The 23,357-nt window shown below is 40.6% G+C and overlaps 2 protein-coding genes across 4 annotated transcripts; both read right to left on the reverse strand.

The window, feature by feature from the left end:
* Window positions 1–1,523: 1,523 nt before the first annotated feature.
* Window positions 1,524–13,665, reverse strand: ifngr2 (interferon gamma receptor 2). Of its 2 annotated transcripts, XM_086123439.1 has the most exons (8): window positions 13,443–13,665; window positions 7,602–7,716; window positions 5,799–5,968; window positions 5,054–5,196; window positions 4,746–4,887; window positions 4,280–4,300; window positions 2,465–2,607; window positions 1,524–2,260 (listed from the first exon to the last, which is right to left on the reverse strand). In XM_086123439.1, exons 1-8 carry the CDS (start codon window positions 13,495–13,497, stop codon window positions 2,159–2,161), a joined length of 891 nt encoding a protein of 296 aa, XP_085979565.1. In that variant the 5' UTR covers window positions 13,498–13,665; the 3' UTR covers window positions 1,524–2,158. The 2 variants fall into 2 exon arrangements, with proteins under 2 accessions (XP_085979565.1, XP_085979566.1); XM_086123440.1 differs by lacking the exon at window positions 4,280–4,300.
* A 733-nt stretch (window positions 13,666–14,398) lies between these two features.
* On the reverse strand, window positions 14,399–22,943 carry wdr4 (WD repeat domain 4). 2 transcript variants are annotated; one of them, XM_086123204.1, is made up of 11 exons: window positions 22,791–22,943; window positions 21,048–21,116; window positions 20,752–20,889; window positions 20,523–20,679; window positions 19,162–19,274; window positions 19,021–19,081; window positions 18,174–18,278; window positions 17,760–17,824; window positions 17,165–17,354; window positions 16,717–16,786; window positions 14,399–14,853 (listed from the first exon to the last, which is right to left on the reverse strand). In XM_086123204.1, exons 1-11 carry the CDS (start codon window positions 22,871–22,873, stop codon window positions 14,663–14,665), a joined length of 1,242 nt encoding a protein of 413 aa, XP_085979330.1. In that variant the 5' UTR covers window positions 22,874–22,943; the 3' UTR covers window positions 14,399–14,662. The 2 variants fall into 2 exon arrangements, with proteins under 2 accessions (XP_085979330.1, XP_085979331.1); XM_086123205.1 differs by lacking the exon at window positions 16,717–16,786 and having other exon boundaries at window positions 14,656–14,853.
* Window positions 22,944–23,357: the final 414 nt, after the last annotated feature.

Genomic DNA, 23,357 nt, shown 5'->3' on the forward strand with positions numbered 1-23,357 from the left:
GGCTGTAAGCCCTCATTCTGCGGTGAGCCACAATAGTCATTCACTAAGGGCTTCTGCCATGTATTTTGGTTCCGGGTTGTATGATATGTATTACATTTGGAAGCTATGTACCTTTTGGATGTAGATTCCTGTACAAACGCTCTGTGTATGTATTTTTAAAGAAGTGGATACTCTTTTATGCTCCGACAACGGAATCAACTTATTTGGTGCCAAAACTTAAGTTGAAAGAAGCTCTTTCATATATTTAAATCACAGCAAAATGCAGTGGTGTCTTGAATTGAACCAAGTAACTGAAAACACTCGTATCCCAATCTTCCCCCACTGACATTCATGGAAATGTCATTTTCAGCCTCTCCCAAAACTCCAACCAAAAAAAAAAAACGATCGTAATGCGTTTTTAATGACAAAAATAGTACTCTATAGTATACTTTACATAATCATTGAGTGATGAGATGAAAGTTTTATCACCTTCTCCTGCAACGCATATTGTGTGCTCATCCTGGTGTGTGCACCGTGGCATATAATCCCTCCATCCATGAGTAGAACTTCTTCATACTCATGAGGGTCGCGTGTGTGTGCTGGAGTCTTTCCCAGCTGTCTTTGGGCAGTAGGCGGGGTACACCCTGAACTGGTTTCCAGCCAATCGCAGGGCATATATAAACAAACAACAAGCATTCACACTCAATTAACCTACTGTGCATGATTTTTGAATGAGGGAGGAAACCAGAATACACGGAGAAAACCCACACAGGCACGGGGAGAACATGCAAACTCCTCACAGGAAGGCTGGTGCCTGGGATTGAACCCATGACCTGTGCACTGTGAGGCTGATGTGCTAAGCAGTCTACCACCTTGTCGTGCGATATAAGTTAGATATGGAAATATACTATAGTGTAGGCTCAGTTCTTTCCCCCAAAAATCATAGCCAAGGTGAGTTGGCAATACTGAACATATGTTTTAAGTTTGGATTTGAAGGTAACGAGAGAGTCAGAGTTACGGCGGTCAAGTGGCAGAGAGTTCCAGAGGGGCTGAACGTTCTGCTCCCATTGGTGTGGAGATGAGCAAAAGGAGAAATCAGGTGGATGAGGGAGGACCAATGGGTGCAGGCTGGATGTGATGGCCTCATGTTTTCATAAATATTACATCCTGTAGTGATGTTATGAATTGTGGTGTTTTTGCATTGATGCCATTATTTTACATATATCAGTTAGTGTATTTCACACTATAGTCTAGAGTCCAACCAGCGCGAGAAACGTCGAGGTAGTTTGAAGTTAAAAATAAATAAATAAATACATACATAATTAATTGGGCTGGTGGAAATTGTGATTGGCTGGTAAACTAAGATTGGATTGGATTTTTTTGGGGGATTGGATTAACTTTATTGTCAAATGTATGTATGTATGTATGTAATGTAATGTAAAAATAAGAGTCACCAGCCACATTGGCTGGTGTTCAAAACAGTTAATTTAAATTAAAACCCTGGACCTTTGCATACCATCATATGACAAAAGAACACAAATAAACACATGAAAAAACCACACTTTAATACTCTGACAATTTACACCATTACTCTATCTACATTATATACAGTAGAGCACTGTATATAGTACATCAGGGGTGTGACTGTCATTAAATAAGTCAAAATAATTGCAGTCAGTGGCCAATGGAGAAATGTGGATGGTACGCTCATTAAAAATCACGATCAATGAGGGACTGAGGGTCGTCCCTAGCCAAATAAATGGTGAGTACACATCTAACATTTTTACTTGTTTACTTTTGTGTCATCACTGCCCAGTGTTGATACTTGTCACATTGCTATTGGTGAATGTGTTCAATTAATGCCAGCACATTTGGACACAGGATAGGGATTGAACATTTGGAAACTACATTTGCTATGAAAATGTAGCCAAAGTCACTCAGAAGTCTCGAGAAGTAAAAAGGTTCGGCAACTAATATGTGATAAATTCATATGAACAAAGTCCTGATGTGTGTAATGAAATGGGTTCAGCGAAACATGAGAATATTTTTGAAATCATGTGGTTGACTATTTTTCTATAACCAAGTAGTCCATTCGTTACATGATTTTTTTTTCTTATCAAACCAATCACAACTATTGGCAATTTGTAGAAAGTGAGATGGAATAAAAAGTAAGATTCAGTCACTGCGCTCGCAACTCCATGCTTGTAATATCATAGAGCTCTTCGGTTGGGCTGTTGGTGGAGATTTGAATGCCAGATAGGTCACTTGCTTCCATGATGAGCTGTGGGAGAACAACAACACTGCGATGAAGTGACGTTTGAAAATACAGTATCAAACGATCATACATTCATTCGCTCGCACACACACACGCACGCACACCACGCCTCCAGCCCGAAGACAGCTCGGATAGGCTCCAGCACGTCTGCGACAATCGTGAGGACAAGCAGATTTGAAAATAGACGAATGGATATTTATTAGTACTCACAGCATCTGGTATCTTGTATGAAGGTTGTAGCCACTCCTTAATTCTCTTCCTCTGGAAGAGCCAGAGGTATGCGATGATTGGTATTAGAATAACAAACACAGGCACAATGGCAAAAGTGCTCTCAATTGTTTTTGTTCCTGGGTCTGGAAAAAAAAGAAGCACAAAAATATAGACGTTATCATTTTTTAAACAGAAGAAGTGTAAATCTAAGAGACACATCGCCAAATATAGCGGCAATAAGAGAAGGAGAGTAATGGACGTAACCACACTAGATGGCCTGCATTTGTTGGATACTGGGTTCAACATTTTCGCCATGTCAAAATAGCGAATGACCGTTTGAATGACCGCACGACACTAAAAAGGTCTGATGAGCTCAGACCTCAATCCGACAGATGCGTTGTGGTTTGTAAACACGAGTGAGCAAATGCACACCACAATTCCAACTTGTGCATGACGACAGACTTCTTATCCCAAAAGCCTGCAGCAATATGATTAAGAGGTGGTGATAAGATGTCCACTGTAGCAACCGCAGTCCCTGAAAGGGTTGAATCCAATTTTATTGACGGTGCTTTTCATAACATAAAATCCAAATCAAAGTGCTTTCCATGAATTAAACTCAATCCCCCCTGTCACTTGTTGACACACACAAACACAAGATACACAAAATAATAATGTAATAATGACCTGAAACTGGGAACAGATCATTCAGGTAAAGACCAACTCATGGCGCCTTCTGCACCAGGACCACAGTGCAGGCCGAGGCCACAGTCCACCAGCATGGAATCCCCAGTGCAGTGGCGAGGCAAGGGCCTGAATGCACAGCAACTGGGACACCATGAAGCAGGACCACAGCTACAACAGACCATAGCTCCTAGTGCAGAGGGCTCCCTCTGAAACCCACGAAACACCTATTTAGTGATTTTAAAATCTGTGTAATGTGCTGCCGCCTGCTGATCTTCAACAGAACAAGTGCAGTCGAATTGCGTCGTAATTTTAAGATTAAAATGCTCTTTTCGTGTAGACCAGAAAACAGGGCATTAGTGCATTACAGCTTTCAATCCCATTGACAATACAGTACAACCATGCATTAAAATTAAACTCAACTCAACTAACATAAACTAAACTGCACATAATGGCAGATGGAGGGTAGAATTTACATAGAAATGAATAAACACATATAATGGGTCAGGCAAAATGATTTGACACGTTTGTAGTTTAAATAAAAGGCAAATAAAGTAAAGGAACAAAAAAGTGTTTTTATTTTCGAATTGTGGGCCACATATAGCCTCGGTAGATGTAAAGTGGGCCAGACCATTAAAATTTTACCATATTCTGCTATAAATAACCAAAATAATGTCTTTCCTTTGTTTTGGTCTAAAGAAACACAAGAACATTAGGAAAATGTTGAAATTTAATAAACAGATCTAGCGGATACTTCATGAATTGCACCTTATTAAAAGTAGTCATTCCGTGTCTCTTATGAATTTTTTCACTTTTAAATTATCCTGCGGACCTGATCGAACCTCCTTGCGGGCCGGATGGGCCGTATGTTTGACATCTCTGGTATAGTGCCATTCTGTTTCATTACGTTTTAAAAATTAAGTGGAGTTCTGGCGGTGCGAGGTCGGCCGGTTGATTTTCGTTTCAATGCAGATCCAGTAGCTTTGAAATTGGTAACCTATAACAAGATCGTGTTTCGAGCCGGTACGGGATCATGTCTACCAAGATTGAAGTGCCGAGAAAACGCTCGTAATATTGCGATTGCAGATTCATTTGTTTTGATAAACATTTCCACAATGAAAGCGCGATGCTCACCAGTCCAATTCATGGCAGCAACTGAAAAAGAAACGAAAAACAATGGCATTATAAAGAAACAAAGCAAAATGGCATTATATGGAAAGAAATGGCATTACATGTACTTTTCGAAAATAAAAACCCTTTTTTTGTTTCATTACTTTATTTTGCCTTTTATTTAACCTACAAATGTGTCAGATCATTTTGTTTGACCCTGTATGATGTAGGCCAGGAGAAAATGAGCTTCCCCGCCTTGAATGACCAGCAGCCGCCACTGATAAACAGAATGTCAACTTGATTTGACAGATTAAAATTCGGAGCGGTGTCTCGGCTAAAAGTCTCCTTATGGCTAAATTAGGCCTGTTTTTTTTTTCTTAAATCAACCACATGATGAGATTACAAATCCGTTGACTCCCCAAAACCACGACACAAAGCAGATAACATGAAGTGTTGGTTTCTTTATAATAGACAAGAAATGTCGTCCCACCTGACGGAGGGATGACTTCACACTTGTCGCAGCTGGCCACACCGACAGGATGATTAAAGTAAGTGTACTGCACTTTTGCACAGTAGCGCTCACCGGCCTTTAAATTGTTAATGGATACAGAGGCCACAGCATCTTCGTATATCTGTTGAAGAGTAGACACAGAACCAAAACAAACCAATATAGTTCAATAGCCCAGTTGATCATCATGGTTAGCACCATTATTTGCATTTTTTTGCTATGGCACCCCCTTTTCCGTTTGTCTATCTAATTTTTATGCATTCATACAAATATGAGTCAAAGTTACTTGCCTCCAAGCGTTCTCCCTCTTTTCCAAAGTATATCCTCTGTTTTATGTGGTAACCTTCCTGAGCAATCCCACTGTGTCTACTTAGATGAACAGTCAAGAAGCCAGGGCGTGCACTAAGGCCAACTTTAGGGCTACACGAGTTACCTGTAGGAAAAGAAAAAAAAACAATAAAAGACTAATCCTCTGTTGTTGGGGGACATAAAAAAATACACAAACCTGAGTAAAAAAAGCCAGGTAAGATTTTGACACAAACTGATTCATTTATGCCGATGCTGAATGAATTGTGCATCTCTATGTCAATGTTTGAATTTCACACATCGTTGACCTGTGAGCTGGTCACCTTCTTCTGAGCCATAATCCACAGACAGACCAAACTTGAGATAAATACTGGATTTTCTCGTTTAGCTGGTTTCAATTTTGCATCACATCATAACTCTGACCGACGTACAGTAAATATGTACCGGTATTCATTTTGTTGGCAAGAGCAGTTGCGGCACGTCAGGCTGAATGCAGAGACATGAATGAGTGAGGGACACCTCAATCATGAGCTTTTATATGTTTATATACATATTAGAGGTTGCGTAGTTCACAAAATCCACGGTTGAATTTGAAGCTGAATACAAAATTGTTGATGCTGAGAAGTGTACATGAAATATTCAGCGGTCGTAATTTAGATTCCGAATAGCACAATTACACTTCTATGAATGGCAGATGCGCCTTACTTTTTGTGCACGCGACATGCTTACCTTGTCTGCTACAGGCTCTGACGAGATCTGAAGTCAGCCCACGTCTCTCTGCTTGCACACCGAGCATAACACAGCCGTGCTCTGCCTCGGCTTTGATGAAAGTGACGTTACAGGAAGTCAAATTAATCTGCTTGCAGGATGGGACATCTTTCCACAGGTCAGAGTCAAAGCTGAATTTAAAAAAAGAAAAACAGAGACAAAAAGCAACTCGGAGTGTAATTTTTCAGAATCACCTTTGTTTAACCCTTTCAGGGACAGCGGTTACTAGAGTGGACAGCTTTTCAGGTATCACGTTGCAGGTTGTCATTATTTGGTGCATGAAAGGGTTAAAAATTAATTTGATGCAATAAGTGCAAATACTGTTACATTCAGAGTCATACTGTACTGCATTTGTGAGCATGCGCAGAAAGAGTGATGGACAAAGTTGACTGACATTTTTTCACTCCTAAACAAACGCAATTGTTTCTATTGCAGTTTTTCATTTGATTTTAAACATTTATGTAATCTCCAATCACATTCAGTAATTCAAAAATGGTGAAAATATTATTTCATATAGGTTTACTACTATGTTGCAGTTATATTCCACAATTATAGTAGTTGTCTAATGTCTAATTGCCTGAGACAGCTCTCTCCTTTGCTTCCTCTGGTTTAATACAACCAATGACACCGAACAACAGTGACGACTTGTCACAATTTAAATAGGCCGACTGACTGATTACACAATTGAAGAATCCTTTGATGCAAATTAGAGGACATACTTTAGTTGTCCCTATGGTGAAATTATTTTCAATCTTTTCTCGGGACTGTGCATCTTACATACTGTATCACTTTTCACATTTATTAAATTAACCGCTGTAGTCATTCACAAAGTTAAAGAGACTAAATTGTTCCAGCCTGCTTCACACAGCAAGATTTTAAAATTGTCAGCAGACTTTCAAACTCGGAGAGACCCCAAACACGATGAGAACCCCCCCCCCAAAAAAAAATCACACGCAAAACAGTTTTGAATGGGCAGTGTGTGGTGTGCAGCCACATTGCAAAATCAACACCTCACGAGATTAGATTAAATGCGACTTCAGGGTAAACAAATGGGAAATCTCATATACCTCTCGAAATTGAACGTGGTGGACGAAAAGGAGAGAGCGGGGATAGTTTGTAGTTTGTTTTTAGCAGAAAAAAGTGACAAAAAAAGGTGTTGGCAAGAGAAGTTTAGACAGTGCTAGCACAGACTTTCTGTGACGCCCTGGCTATTTTGATATAGATTCCTCAGTGTGCTTCCTCGTCGCCTCATCACTTTGATTTCTGATCGGCTGCACGTCACTGACAATCGGCTCTGTGCTCGTTTGTCCTCAGCCAACACAATCCAAGATGTTGAATATCCCCGATTTGAGATCGGTGAAGCCTATGAATTCTTACGAATGAACGATATCAGTCTGAACACACCACACACGGCAGAAATATCAGATAAGATTATATTTGGAGCCGTTACGATAACCAGAGTGTCCTTACGACTGTCGGGAGGGGAGATTCGGGCTAATTATCCTGCTGTGTGAACTGGGCTTGAGGTAAATGGCGGTTTTAAAGCAAGTACAATCCCCTGTACAAAGTTCGGTGAAACAATCATTTTGACAGGAAAGTAGCCGAAGTATACACTATGAATGAATGTGGGTTTAAACCTTTCAGGGATAGCGGTTACTACAGTGGACATCTTATCATGTTACCAGGTTACAGTGTGCATAAAAGGGTTAAATCGTGTAGGTTATAAATAATAACATCACTAGTTCAGACGCTCATGCCACTCACCTGCTGTACCTCACAGTGTAAGTAACGGTGTTCTCTTCTGTGGCAGGAGTCCACGTCACCTGCCAATTATCAAACAGGACTTCCTGTGGCAGAGCTGGCGGAGCTTCACTAAATACTGTTGGGTGAAAAATGAAATGTGAGATTTACTGAATCGCAACACCTTACAAACTTAAAATGGAGAGAGAGAGATTTAATCCAAAAGGCACATTTTGAGACTGGAGAAATCAAGTCTTTGTTACGAAAGCACAGCAATGATTTGTCACCAGATTGGACCAGTATGTGTAGTGTTTGCAGATTTTCTATTATTGATCTTTAAATTGAGTAAAATTGGTAGAATGAAAAGATTGTACCAGGAAAGCTAAAAACACTGTTAACGTCAAGTTAACTGTTTCTTGGCCAGGATGAAAACCGCACTCCTCCTGAATCTAAGACTCAATCTCCCAATGGGCCCTGCACCCCTGAATAGACCCTACCAGGGAGGCTGAGGAGTGCGATTCCCCTTTATTTGGAGCACACCTTGCAATCCCCATTCTGATGAAAGGGGACCATCACCCCGGTCTGACAATCCAGAGACACTGTCGCCAATGTCCACACAAAGTTGCAGGAGTTGAGTCGAGGTATGCAGTGCCGCATCCCCACTGTACACAATGGTGCACTTCTTGTCCCCTCCTGAGATGCCAGACAGTGGATCAGAATTTCCTTGTAGCCTTCTGCAAGTCGTTCTCCATTGCCTGACCAAACACCATTAATGCAGCAAATCTTTGCCTCAGCGACCACTCAAATTGTATTCCGCTTTGCCTGCTGATGCACATTAGGTGCCTGAGGAATCCCAAAGGTCAAATAGGTCCGGTACATACATATTTACAAGTCACTAAATGAAGTTGGTGGGGGACAAGCGGTGAGGGGCTATGGAAGCCAGTTTTGTATTTACAGCTTTATGTAAGTGTGCTGACCATGTTTGAGTTTAATATAATTCATCTTGTAAATAAAATCATAAATTGAACATGAGAACCACAGAGATTATTCATGAGTGACACACATCATCTTTAATCGACATCTCTCTTAAATGAGGACATTAAGGAGAGAATGCCTCATTTCTCCAAACATTTGTTCCAACTCGGTTGATCCTTGCGAGAAATCATTTGAGTATGATAGACATAACAAAAAACAAAAGGAACAGACTTGGTTGTGAAAATGATAGGCGAGTGCAGGGGTGCCCATTACGTCGATCCTGATCTAGCGGTAGATCTGAGACAGGTCCCAAGTAGATCCGAAGAGTGTCGAGGAGAAAAAAAACAAACAACCATTTGTGTGTCGTTGTACATGTTAGTAATATATTTTTAGTGTTAATGTACGCTGCACCGTAATCATCCTATCAGTCTCCTTTTCACAAAATAAATATTAAAAAAAATAAAATAGAGCAGGTAAATCTTGAATTTATGGTGGTGATGACGTCAGCGGAAGTTGTTTGCGCTCAGCAGTTTGCAATTGCAGCTTGTGATCAGAGCTGTTGCGCTCTATCTTTTATCGACATTATTCTCATTCAGAGTTTGCTTCGTGTACAATTCACCGAGGGCACGGACAAAGAATAGGAATCTAGGAGGGCCCAGGGAAGCACTTTAAAACGGTACGTGTGAGCTACGATAGTTAACAGGCTGCAAAAGTGCATCGCATGCCTCAGTTTCAGTTTCTCATCATGGCGTGTGTGTACATGTGCGTGTGTGTACGTGTGCGTGTGCGTCTATGGGTACGTGTGCGTGTACGGGTAGGGGTACGTGTGTGTGTACGTGTGCGTGCGTGTGCGCGTGTGTGTGTGTGTGTGTGTGTGTGTGTCGGTAAGGGTAGATCCCGTGAGGTTAGTTGATCGAAAAGTAGATCTTCGGTCCAAAAGGTTTGGGCACCCCTGTGCGAGTGGAACTTGCCAAGATGAAGCTGTGCAATTCTGGCCTTACACTGTGAGGTGACAAGTCACATTATGTGCAGTAAATATTTCTTGCGTTATATTTGTTTTTGTATGAAATTATGTTGTGTTTGCTTTTTAATAACCCTCATATTATGTTGAAAAAAAATCACATTGATTATGTTGTGGGTCATTTTGACCCGCACTGTAAAAATCCACCCAAAATAGACAAAAAACAGGTTACACCAGTAATAACTTGGTTTAAGATGATGTAAACATTCAGAAAAGAGACAGACAACAGATTTTTAATCCCAACAGTATATTTAAGAACTGTTTATGAAAGTTTTTCCATGTCACGTTTCTTTTTTTCATTTAACTTTTCTGAGATTTTCAGTGTTTTATCTGCAAAGTATTGCACTGGCAGTTGTATGTGTGCTGTCAGATTGTCAAGCCCCCCTTTGGTGGAGTTGTAGGCCAGGATCATTTGTGGCTTCATGTTTTCTCTTGTGCTCAGAGATGCATCTGTGTGCATTGCGCTCATTACAAGAACATTTTAGATTTTCTTTGGGCAGTATGAAACAACTGCTGCTTTCTCAGTGAAAACAAATACTGAGGAATGCAGAGGTCTGCCCTGCATCTTCAGAATTTCACTGGGAATCTTATCTTATTTCTTCTGACTGTTGCCAACATAGTCAGCATTTTCTCCTGAACTTCATCACCAAGGCCATACGTTGTAAACAAGTTATGACTTTGCAGTCCTTTACTCATCTTCAGCACCACACACATCATCTGAATCTTTTCAGATGCTCCTCCAGGTAGCTTTCCAGTATGCACGTGCATATTCCATGCAAAACTAGATTTTGCATCACAGGCTGCCCACATTTTGATGCCATACTTGCCAGAAAGATCCTCTGTCTCTAAAATCTCTTCCTCTGCATCATCACTATCCCAGTTCAAACTCTGTTATGAAGCTTCTTCAGCTGTAAATCTTCTGCAGCTCATTTTTGGTATGTTGGTGAAAGAAATGACACGAGAAGAGTGACGAGTCAAATGAGAGAAAGTTCCTGCTCTACACACACCTGGGTCTCTGGCAGTCACTGAGCAGTCAAAACAAAGTACTGTTCATCAATTAGACATGTTTCTTTTGGATCTGAAAAGCTGCTTGCCCACATTAAAGTGCCTGGGTCAAAATGACCCCCAACATCATATTTGTATTCAAACTGTGCACAGACATCCCACTACACATCAGAGTGTCCAGATTTTACACACCAGTTCATGAACGTAGATGAGGAAAAGTCAATAAATTTCATGAAGAAAAAGAAAGGATATCCAGTGCTTTGGTCAACGCAAAAACTGAAATGGGTCAAATTGACCCTTAACATAATATACATACACATATACAGTATTAGTATTATGTATGTGTGTTAGAGGTAAGATCGGGCCGCCCGAGCCCGAGCCCGACCCGACCTGAAATTCGGGTCGGGTCGGGCCTTAAAATGTCAATCATTGGTTCGGGTTCGGGTCGGGTCGGGCTTCTCTCTCGCAGATTTTTTTTTTCTTTTTTCGAGGCCGTCAACAGTTTTGGCCACGAGAGACCGTGGTTCGCAAAAAAACAGAAGTCGCCTCATCACAACACGTACTGTACTAAATTCTTGCAATGACAATTCAAAGAACTCCTTCCTGTCTCTGTCTATGATCCATCTCTCTCATATAGTGTCGCGCTAGATTCTTAAGGACGTACTGCTGCGGTGGTTTACGGCCCAATTTTCAACCCGTCAAAATGACGGACGCCCTTAAATTTTCCCCATCCACTCCTAAAAAAATCTGTCAATGATAGAAAATTGTCGGTTAATGCATACCTGTCAACTTTTCGGAGCGCCAACCTGTATAAACTACCAAAAAAATCCTTATAAAGAGCAAAAAATCCTTATGTCAAAATAACGGCAGAAAAAAACCCACGCAACTTTCAATGATATTTATTGTAGATGTCCATAATACAATGTCTGGTTAGACATACCGTGGAAAGTTACCGGAAATGAAAGCATTCGAGTAGACTGGCACCAACTACATGTTAGGGGGGGAAAAAAACGGAAATTTTCAGAATCCGTATGATTTGTGCGATACGGCCATATACGTAAGATTCACCACAAAATCCGTATGAACTATGGCTAAACCGTATGAGTTGACAGGTATGTTAATGTAACCTCTTCAGAAACAGAAATATAAAAGATGTAAATGTTTATACAGTCTTGTTTAACTTAGATTTCGTTCCAAAAGACAGGCTTTGTTATCAGAAATCACCCCGAGTCCTCCTGAGTCCTCACAAATAAAATATGAAATGTCGGGTTTGCTTCGGGCTCGGGCCTGCAAATCAAGCTAAGTGATCAGGCTCGGGCCGGGTCGGGCTTAAATACCCTCGGGCCGGTTCGATCGGGCTCGATTTTTTAGGACCGATCTTAGCTCTAATGTGTGTGTGTGTGTGTGTGTGTGTGTGTGTGTGTGTGTGTGTGTGTGTTTAACATCGACATTGGGCAGTTAGTTTTGGCAGGAAGTAAAAATAACTGCCCAATTTTAGTTAGGTGGCTATTGAAGCTTTTCTGTTTACTCAACCGGTTTAACATTTTGGTTATTTAGTTCTTTGGCCACTAAGAATAGGAGCAATTGAATGCAATAGGATGATCATTTGCTCATATAAAATGCTGTGGTAATTTTGCCCTGACTGGCAACTCGCCACCTGTTTCGCCATGAATCGCGCAAGAACTACCGGTACAAATTCTGTGTCAATAAAACGGTGGAATTGTGGGTAGAGCAGTCACCCTGAATGTGCTGCTCTATTCTTTCACATCATGGGTTCGAATCCCCCTGTGTACCATTTATTGCTTTACAATTTCTTGAAGCCAGTCAGAAGTTGTAAGTGAGCCATATTTGTTTTTTATGAAAAATGTTGATGTCACTTGTAAAACAAAAATAATGATTAAGGGCCTCACAAAAGAAAACAAAAAAACTTTTGGTTAGGGCAAAGATAAGTAGGAGGTTAATAATAAAAAAGGTGTACAATTAATCTAAACAATGGGTTGGGGGCAAGAATTAAGAAAAGTTCAAGATATTAACATATAAAAAATAAAATTCACAAAAGCTGCAGCTGAAATCGGAAACCAGTTCACGCGGAAGCAGTAGAACCGTAAACTCGGTAGCCTACACCTTGAAAGGGGTGGAAAGCACAACCCGCTTACCAACCCTGGACCCAAAAATGACTGCTATTGGCAAATCCTATCTAACGTTATCAGTCAGAAGTAACAACCGTAACATACGCTCCCTGTTTAAAAAGATGTTTCGACAACCCCGAATATTATTTCTTACTGCTCTGTTTTGGTGTTTTGTCCTCTTTTCCTCATTTTTGAAGCAGAAGCTAAGCAGTACTTGATTTCTATTATGGATTCCAAAAACAAGAAAGCGGTTAAGACTGGCTATATGCTCTTTATTTTTGTCTAAAATTCCCTGGCTCTTCTTTTTTTTAAACTCTGTCATCTGTGCATGTATTAATAACTTGTTCATTCTGGTTACTGAGAATTGTAATTTGATTTGTTCTATAGTTTTTTTTATTTTAAAAAAAAAGAAAAAGAAAAACGGTAGTCGACACACCACTCGAAATAAGATATTGATAGCCAACCTACGGTAATCTCGATAAAATAGCCGATTCACGGCAGGCCCAGAATTTCGTGCTCCGGCAATTGACCAATCAGAGCACTTCACAGGAAGCTAACGCAAGGAAGAGAGTTACCGGGAACGGTAAAATAACCACAGCGTTGCTGAGAATGAAGGATGCAACCCAATCTAATCAAACCAAATAACGTTGAGCTGACTGAGTGCGAGCACAATTAATAACGACACGTTCAAAAAATAACAGTACGTGTAGTTCAAGTAAACGTAGCAGCACTTACCCTGAGTGGCGAAGTGAAAGCAGATTAGCAGGAAAAGCCATTGTAACCGCGTCATTTCATCCCAACGAAAGGTTACCAAACATGTCGAACTATCTTAATCACTGTCAGGTTCTAGTCTGAATTTGTAAGACATTTGTAAGCGCCAAACAAGTTGTCCTAAACAATGTTTGTAGTTAGTAGTTTGTCGTCCCTCTCTCACCTACTGCCCCTTGCTTGCTCTTTCTCGCTCTCTACATCTCCCTTCAAACAACTGCTAGAGCAATACTGCCACCTTCAGATATGGAGTGCGGATGAGGATGCAACAAAAGTGTCTTCCAGTGTCAGTTGCCTGTATTTCTCAATTTTTCGATTCACTGTGGACTGTAATTTTAATTTCTCGTGGGTTTATTCTACCCTAGAATAAATCCTGGCTATGATCTCATGTAAAGTACTGTTGACGTCTGCTGGCGATTGTACATCATTACAATACTTCTCAAGCCTGATACTATGTGGTTAACTGCATCAAAACCTTGTGCGTCAAATGCATTCCAAAAAAATCGAGTTAATTACACCAGCGTGAAGTATTGTGTATCTGCAAATGTATTTGCACGGCAAGTTAGTATATCAATCAAAGAAAGAATAAAGTGTACATTGTGACTTTTTATGAGTGCACGTTAAAATACATGAACAACAAGAAGCCGATTCACGTGGGCCCCAGCAACTTTGTATTACCGGGAAATTATATTACCAGGAACTAAGTACTGGTGGAAAAGAGGCTATTGTGATCCTAATGCTCCAATTAAAACTTTAACGCACTAGTTGTAGAAAGAAAAAAACCTAACATATGAGCATATTCTCCCCACGTCATCCAATTTAGTATATCGTTTGAATGTGAAAATCGATCTAATTCGTTACAAAGTCTTGTTTTTGGGTTACTTATTTGTAGTTATGTTGTGCTGTTGGCAAGGATAAAGAAAGCCATTATGAAGTGTTTATTAACTGTGACCTACTTTGTACATCAAGAGGCCTACTGCTAGTTTGGGACAGAATATTCTAAGATTCAAGTGTTGGCACCCAAAAATGTCATGAACTTTTCAAACCAAAGTTTATTTTTACAGATTGATAAATGTGTAAGGCAAATCAAAAATCTGCCAAACTCAAAATGATTCCATCCGATCAAAATTTGTCATCATGGCTCATCCAAAAGCAGTAAAATAAATGGAAAACACAAAATAGTCAATTCATGTAGATGAAAAAGCCGTGACTGTTCCCAAAACTTCTTTTCTGGCCTTCTTGCCATTGTTTCCCTGGTCCATTTTCCTCTTCTGCTGCTGCTCCTCCAGTCGTTGGTGCTTCTTATTCATGTAGACGGTCATGTTATCAAAAGTCACTTTATGCAGATGTTCAAAACGGCCAGCAGCCCTCGTGGAAGCTGTTAAGAAAACAGAAGGGTTGGAGGAACAGTTGCAATGAAATTCGATTAAGAAAGAGGTGAAATTGAAAATAAGAGTGCATTTAAGTATCCTGTGTAGTGAATTCTGTTTGAAAATATTTTAAAAGAAATATTAAGGGTCAAGAATGAGAACGAAAGCATGAAATACACAAACATCGAGATATAGTAGAAAACTGTTTAACTGCTGGTTACACGTGTAAATATTCCCACACATTTGCAATTATTTCTGGGCGTTGACTGGAACATAGTGTGTTCTTCCTGCAGCGTCTCATCTTGTTAAATGGACTTTTATATTATTATCACATTGTATCGTGCAATATTGTGTCAACTGCTGCCAACTCAGTATCCAATGCAGCCTGGTCATCCTGGCAGGGGGATGCTCTCCCCAGCCACTTCTTCCAACACTTCCAGTGGGGCTCCCAAGGCGTTCCCAGGCCAGCCAGGAGACAGCTCTCCAGTGTGTCCTGGGTCGTCCTCGGGGCCTCCTGCTGTTGGGACATGTTCAGAACACTTCACAAGGAACGCGTCCAGGAAGCATCCTAATCAGCTGTCCAAACCACTTCATCAGTCTTATCTCAATGTGGAGGAGCAGCAGCTCGATTCCGAGCCCCTCCTGGATGACCAAGCTTCTCACCCCATCTCTAAGGAAGAGCCCGCAAATCCTGCGGAGGAAACTCATTCTGCCTCTTGGATCCGGGTTATGTTTTTTTTCGGTCACGGCACACAGCTCCTGACCATAGCTGTGGTTGGAATGTAGTTCGACTGGTAAATTGAGAGCTTCACCTCTCAGCTCAGCTCTTTCTTCACCATGACAGAACGATCACCATCACAGCAGATGTTGCATCAATCCACCTGTAGATGTCCCATTCCATGCTGTCCTCACTTGTGAACGAGACAAGTGGTGAAACGGAGCCCCATCCCGATACATTTGACCAAGGGCTATGCCAATCGGGAGGCATACGTAGCACGCCAAGACGTTGAAGTTGGCAACAACAAGGGATGGAAAGCGCGACAATCCAATCTTTATTTAAGATGTTAGGGTTGTGATGCATCTAACTTTAGAAGCAGTGCCCTTATTCTACTGTGAACTTGGAAGTACCCGTGTTTGATTTGTGGATTGTTGTTTTGAAAATACTTTTGTTGACTTTTTAATGAGGGCGGCACGGCTGGAGACTAGCTAGCACATCCGCCCTCAAAGAACAGAGGTCCAGGGTTCAAAACCTGGCTCAGACTTTCCTGCGTGGTGTTTGCATGCTGTCCCTGTGCATGCGTGGGTTTTCTCCGGGTACTCCAAAAACACGCATGGCAGGTTCATTGAGCAGTCTAAATTGTCCCTAGGTGTGATTGTGATTGTGAGTGTTAATGGTTTCTTGTCTATGTGCGCCCTGAGATGGACACACAACCAGTTCAGGGTGTGCCTACTGCCCTGACACAGCTGGGATAGGCTCCAGCACACCCGCGACCCTCATGAGGCAAAGTGGTGTGGATAATGGATGGATGGAGTTTGTGCTGCACAATACTTAACCGAGACATTTTTTAAAATATTACACGCAATATTTTTTTGGACTAAAATTAACACCTAAACTAAGAAAAACGAAACTAAAATGATTAAAACCTAAAAACCGCAAATTGAAAACGGATTCAAACTAACTAAATGCAAAAACCAAAACTCAAAATGAAATCAAAATTAAAGAACAAACTACACTAATAACTAATGAAAATTCCATTGACTATTTTAAGAGTGTTACATGGTTTTTAGGTACCCCAAAATCATTGTTTTAACAAATCCTGCACACAAAATATGAAGTGTGCACGTCTGAATAAGTGGGCTTGATGACTCACCATCAAGTGTCAGCCAATGAGGCTTGAAGATCTCAGTCACTCTTTTCAGTTCTCTGGTAGCAGTTTCACACTAGAAGCAAGTTTAAGGAATGGAGTAGAATTTGAGACGACGGCAACAAGTCATTTTTTTAACCTCACAGTTTTTATGTTCGACCTTACATTTATCTTACATGCAGCTAACCTTTTTTTTTAAGATAGTAAGCCTGTATTGAACATGTTTCTGAAAAAGTATTTCTTTGAATAACTTCAGATACTCATGAGAAATGTTAGTCCAGTGGAAAATCGGTTTTCATATATTATAGATCAATTCCTAGGGGAAATATTGCTTTGATTTCCATATCATTTAGTTTTAGACTACCTGGATCGGAAAAAAAAGTCATGTAAACCAAGTTTCCAATGTACCATATCCAATTGTTAAAAACGCATGAATGCATTAAGGGTGATATACCTTCCAGGAGCATTGTTCAAGCTTGTAGATTTGAAGCAGCGTTTCACAGGAATCCATCAGCACCCAAAGCCGGCCTTCTGGGTCAAAGGTCATGTGAACTGGACAGCATGGCAGGGAAAGCCTGCTGTGTGGTACAAGTTTCTTCTCTTTATTCTCCTGGTTCAGCATGAAAAACTGAATTGTTGACACTCTATGAGAAAATGGGAAAACATCAAACTGAAAATCTCATCCAACAGTTAATTATCACCAACTTAAGTTCCTTATTATAGGTTGTCTTTTGTTGCATCTGCAATTTGTTGCATCTGCAACATAGAATGTAACAATAACGGAAAACAGACTTGTGTTCAATTGCTGAGTCACCTGTACAACTTGAGTGTATTTCCTTCAAAATGTGTTTTGAAATATTAACAAATTGGCCAGCCATCAAAATCACGGAACAAACTGCATTTATGCAAGGTTTCAAAATACAAGCACGATTTAAATTTGAAAAGAATCCAGGTAAATGGCGATAAACAGAAACGACTAAGTGTATAAAGGCTGTGACAATTATTTCAAAGACAAATGAAGACTTTCACGAAGACGGAAGTGCACTCACCTGTCACACTGCACAGCTATGTGACGCCCATCAGAGGAGCTGGTAATATGGCAAACAGTTACCTTCTGCGAATTAAATAAAAACAATAGATTCGAATTAAATTCTTTTAATTCATTACTTCTGAATGCCAGTAAGAAGCCATTCTGCTCTTTCCACCTATTGGAGTGGTCCCGCGTGCAGGGCGTAAATAGCAAAGCTCAAACTTCACTCTCCCAAGCCACTTTGTCCAGCTCTTCCAGGAGGATTCTCAGGCCAGGTGTGTGTGTGTGTACGCGTGTGTGGATGGATGGATGGATAGATGGATAGATGGATAGATAGATAGATAGAACTGGTCTGCCCTTATTGACATGAAATTCAGTCGTTTGTGGTATATGACTTTGACACTCATGTTTCAGCATGAAAGAACATAGTTACCCCCTCATTCTCCGTTTTAGGGACAAGTGTCTCTTCCAGGTCGTTCAAGTCCCAACTTTGGAGTTTCTGACCAGTACTATACTCCCACAGCTTCATCGTCCCATCCTGCAAATTAGAGAAACATTTTAAAAGCAGAGAAAACAAATTTATTCACACTCTGTTGGCTTTAGCATTGTGTTGCTTTTAATATACAGTGTAGAGTTGGTTTGGATTGTGGTCGGGTCCGGTAACTGGCAGAAGCAACATAAAGAAAAGCGGGTCAGCTATGTCAGGTGTCCCTGTAGCCGTGGCAAACTTGGCGGTTGTCTGGTGAAGCTGAAATGGCAGCTGACAGGCTGTTTGTCCATTTCTCAGACACGACGTGGACTTTGGCCGCACTTCACAATGTGAACGCCCATCCTGGACTTGGTCAGCACTTGCCCATTGTCGACTTCTCTGGGGGAATTCGGGCCGCACTTCCATTGTCCTTTCTCAACACAGAGCGGGCCTACATGACAATGTGTCAGGCTCCACAATGAGCTGAGCCGTGACAAACAGCTTCCGAAAAAAACAGCCTGGTGACCGCCCGATCATCAGCGCCTAATTTTCATCCTGGGGCTCACTTGCGCCCCCTACAAATATTTAACAAAGCAGCCCTTGGATTTATTTTTCGAACAAAGGGTGAATTCTGTTGCACGTGACAATTTTCAATTCTGTTTGGAAAAAAAAACAACAATGAAGAACTAGTATCATTTTTTTTGGTATATGGATGTGAATGCTTCTGCAATCCCCTTTATTACTAATTTTCACCACAGCATTAATAAAAAGTATCTACATGGGAAATCCCATCCAAAAGTTGACAACATACCCCTGATCCTGACAGCAACCAGGGCAGATCGCCTGAAGGAACCAACAGTGAGCTGACAAACCTAACAGAATATAACAAATCCATGAAATGTATCATTTGTGTCCCCTGATGGAGAACAGTAATAACAGATGCATTACTTACTCTTTGTGCCCTAGACAGAAGGACTGGATGCTGTGTGGGGAACAAAGGTGACTCACTCTTATTTTTTCATCCCGGTCAGCAGTGATGATATACTTATCATTAGGTGACATAGCCTAAAAGCAAGAATGAGAATGCACGTTATATACACATGACTTGCAAGGCTCAGGGAAAAAAAATGATAATAAATATATATTTTTGGGGGGGGGGGGTTGTGGGGGTGAAGCAGTTTTACTAATCAATGACTTTATTTGAGGTGAAACTTTCTAATTTTCAAGTTATCAACAGGGACCTGAATGAAGTAAGGGTTTATTAAACAATGAAAGTTTTTATATATCTTAAATTCACATGGTGTATAGCAGCAATCTAATTTCTTGTCTCGAAACATTCTCAGTGGGTCAATTTCAAACACAACTACAGTTGAGCTGCTATAAAGGGCACTCGCAGCCCTGGCCCGGTACGTTTGACCTTTGGGCTACAAAAATTGGGAGGCACATGTAGAACGCTGAGTCGCACCCACAAAAATTTATTTTTATTTTTTTTAAACCACAACAAAATATATACTTTTTTTTTTTTTTAATGTCCACATTTTGGCCCATTTTCACATTTACAGGCATTATGAAGCATTAGGACATCTCGATGATAATATTCTGGTTTGCATAAGGCCAATTCCAATGTGCCAGTATCCCAACCTTGCCATGGCTGCGAGTTTCTGTCTGGATTCTGCACCGATCGACCGGGACAAGATCTGTGGGGGGTCACTTACCTGTAGGGCTTGCTATGGAGAATTCTGCATTCCCTAACTAGGGTTTTGAGTTTTTGCTTTCCCGATTGGGAGGTTTAGATCCGAGGGTGTAGTTGATTAATATTTGCCTTTTGCTTTCCCGATTGGGAGGTTTAGATCCGAGGGTGTAGTTAATTAATATTTGCCTTTTGCTTGTGAAAGCTTTTGAGACTCTCGCCATTACCATTAATACGAATAAACTTGACAGCGCGGCTCTTTCGGTGGCACGCACAATTGCACATTGATTATCTGGCAGGCAGTGCACTTCCTGTCTTTTTTCTATCCGTCAGCATTACATTATTAAATATTCAGAATCATGTACATCCTCACTGTGTTACATCTAAGAATCTCAGTTATTTTTCCCACACCAAATAGCAACCATCCATGGGATGCAAAATTATTGAATGTCGGAACAACAAGCGCGTGTGAGATTTGCTTCATGTGACTAAAACCATCCCTCTTGTTGTGTGCAGCCAAGAAATACAGATGCACGACCACAAATCATTTCTACCTCCTTCTATTGTTAGTACAAATCACAGTTTTGGTAACACAGTACATGTATTAATAATGGTATCCTTACAACAGCTAGGATCATGGATAGGTGGCCCATCTTGAGCTCGCCTTCTCTCTCCGGTTGCATCACCGAGAAGGAATACACATCACCCGATTTATCAGCCACGAGCACCTCGTCCTCTGCCCTGTTAAACACCAAGGACGTGCCCCTCCTCACCAACCACCTGGAAAACAAACATTCACCTTTTCTAACAGAGTATAAATGGCCGGTCTTGGAGGATATGACCTAATTTTACCTGGTGCTGACACACTGCCAAGAATGCTCATACTGCAACAGGATCAGTCGTTTGGAGTCATCGGTGAGGGCCACCAGTTTCCCAGAGGGGGAAATTATGAAGGCAAGTATAACGTCACTTCCAGTTGTCCCTGCAAGGCTGAGGTTGTGGATGACAGAAAGACAAAAAAATGGTTACAAAATGTCTTCATTTTGGATTCATCACTAGGATATGGAATGAATCCTGGAGTTCAGTACTGCTACATGTTACAATTCGATTCACATTTATATGTTTATTTTGCAGTCATCTTATTTTACCTATTGTCATCAGCCTTTGGGTCATTTTCTCTTTTCTTGCCGGTGCTACAGTCAAATACAAATGGCTCTCTGCAACAAAACAATGATTCATTTGAAATACATAACAGATTTATTTGAAAGACAACATCTTCATCAAATGAACAATTTTATGAGTACACAATGAATTACAGTGGACCCCGGTGCGTTGAATTGAAACTCGGCTTACTTATATTGTTAAATACTTCAAGGAAGTACAACCAAACTCACCGGTAGTTTTGCTCCTGCTGTCTTTAAAAAAAATAAAAGAATAAATACGCTAGCGTGCATGCATGCGACTGTATTTTTTTAAGCTAGTCAATGTTTTACCATTGGACTGAGTCAAGAGGTTCGAGTATCACGCTCGAGACTAGAAAAAAAAACAACTTTAATAATGATTTTTTTTAAACGCTCCTTTTAAAAATAGATTAATTTTTTTTTTGCCACAAGTAGGTAGTCAATGGCCACCTACTTGTGACAAAAAGAAAATGTACGTTCAAAGCAAAAGCAAAGGTGTGGTTCCAGAAATAAACATCCATCCATTTTCTCTTTTCATAATTTATGAGAGAATGGGCAATGCCAAAATCAATAAAAAACGTCATTTGTGACTCTTCCAAAAAACAACAATTCGTATCTGTATATTTTTCATTTTACGATCAATCTAATATTTTGCAGGTAAAGTCTGCAAACTTGCATCACCAATACTCGCCATAGCGCGATGACAGAAGGAAAAGTTGAGTATAACTTTTTGGAAAAAAGTGAGTCCTTTCCAATGTTGGAATGGAAGCATCTTTTCATCCCTTCTTGACCTGATGACGCAATCCAAAAATGTGCATGAAAGGTGGCATAAAGGTTAGGGCATTTTACTTTTCAAAGAGGATCACAGCACTCATTTTCAGATTTCGGACCTGGAACGCCCTCCCACATTCCAAAAACATGCATGGCAGGCTGATTGAACACTCTAAATTGTCCCTAGGTGTGAGTGTGAGCGCGGATGGTTGTTCGTCTCTGTGTGCCCTGCTATTGGCTGGCAACCGGTTCAGGGTGTCCCCTGCCTACTGCTCGAAGACAGCTGAGATAGGCTCCAGCATGCCCCGCGACCCTTGTAAGTATAAAGCGGATCAGAAAATAGATGGTTGGATGGAACTGGAACGCATCATCACTCGGCACAGATGTCTTCTCAGCGCCGACTTTGAACGCACCAGCATACCTACTCGAAAGCAATTTTAAGTCAAGTAAAATCAAGCTTCTTTGTCAAATATGTTCTATGTGCAACATACAGCACAGATGAAATTACTTTACTCTCTCAACCACAGTGCAAACATGCAGTGCATTGAAACACACACAGCTAAAAATAAGGGCAGCAAAGTGAACTGCATAGAAATACATAAAGACATAAATATATACATTTAAACAAATAAAAACAATTAATAGCAAACAACAGACAACCAAGGGCACCTGTGATTATTGGGGGTTAAAGTTTAGGTCGTGAATTGACTCCATAAATGCAGCTCACACAAGACAAAAGTTTGAAGACCCTTGCTCTACACATTCTGGCAATATAATTTTGACTTCCAGTCCAAAATTAGACATTATTTCTAAGTAACAAATAATTAAATGGTAATGCTTGTAAACGGCACTGTGACTTCTAAACTTTGGAGGAGACACACGTCAGGTGAGTGAACGCACATTCTTATTTTCACCACAAACATTTTAATCTTAACTCACCTGTCCTGCTTGATGTGAGCCGCTATCAATTTAGTGCCACATGACAGAAACATCCACTCTCCACTAACACCGATTAAAGGCATGACTGTACAGTATTTCTGACCCCACGCGCTCTTCTTGCGGTGGTGCTAGTCAAAACACGAGCTGTGTAAATCGCTCATGCGCAGAAGTTTGATCGCTAACTACGGCACCCACACTAGGACACATTAAATAAAATATAATGCCGGTGAGTGTTGTTATGTCTCTCGATCTCTCTCTCTCTCCCTCAAAAATCTAACTTTACCCATGTTAAATAGGTATAGGAATTCATTTTGCGCTGTTATATGAAATCAATCCTTATTCATAGTTTAAGAACTTGTAGAGCATTTTGTGTGTCTCTGACTTTGAAACTTTGGAACATTTATTTTTTTCACTGTACTGTATTTACATCAAGGATTTTTGGGAGCCATTTCAGAACTGGATACCTGAGAAGCATCATGAGCCACTCCAACTGGAGATAACAGACATTAGATATGGGCTATTCATAGAGAATAGGAAACAGGGAATGTTTTCATAGATTTATAAGGT

Source organism: Hippocampus guttulatus, chromosome 11, assembly GCF_054856545.1.
Source record: "Hippocampus guttulatus isolate MCC_2025c chromosome 11, RoL_Hgut_1.0, whole genome shotgun sequence".
Taxonomy (NCBI): Eukaryota; Metazoa; Chordata; class Actinopteri; order Syngnathiformes; family Syngnathidae; genus Hippocampus; species Hippocampus guttulatus.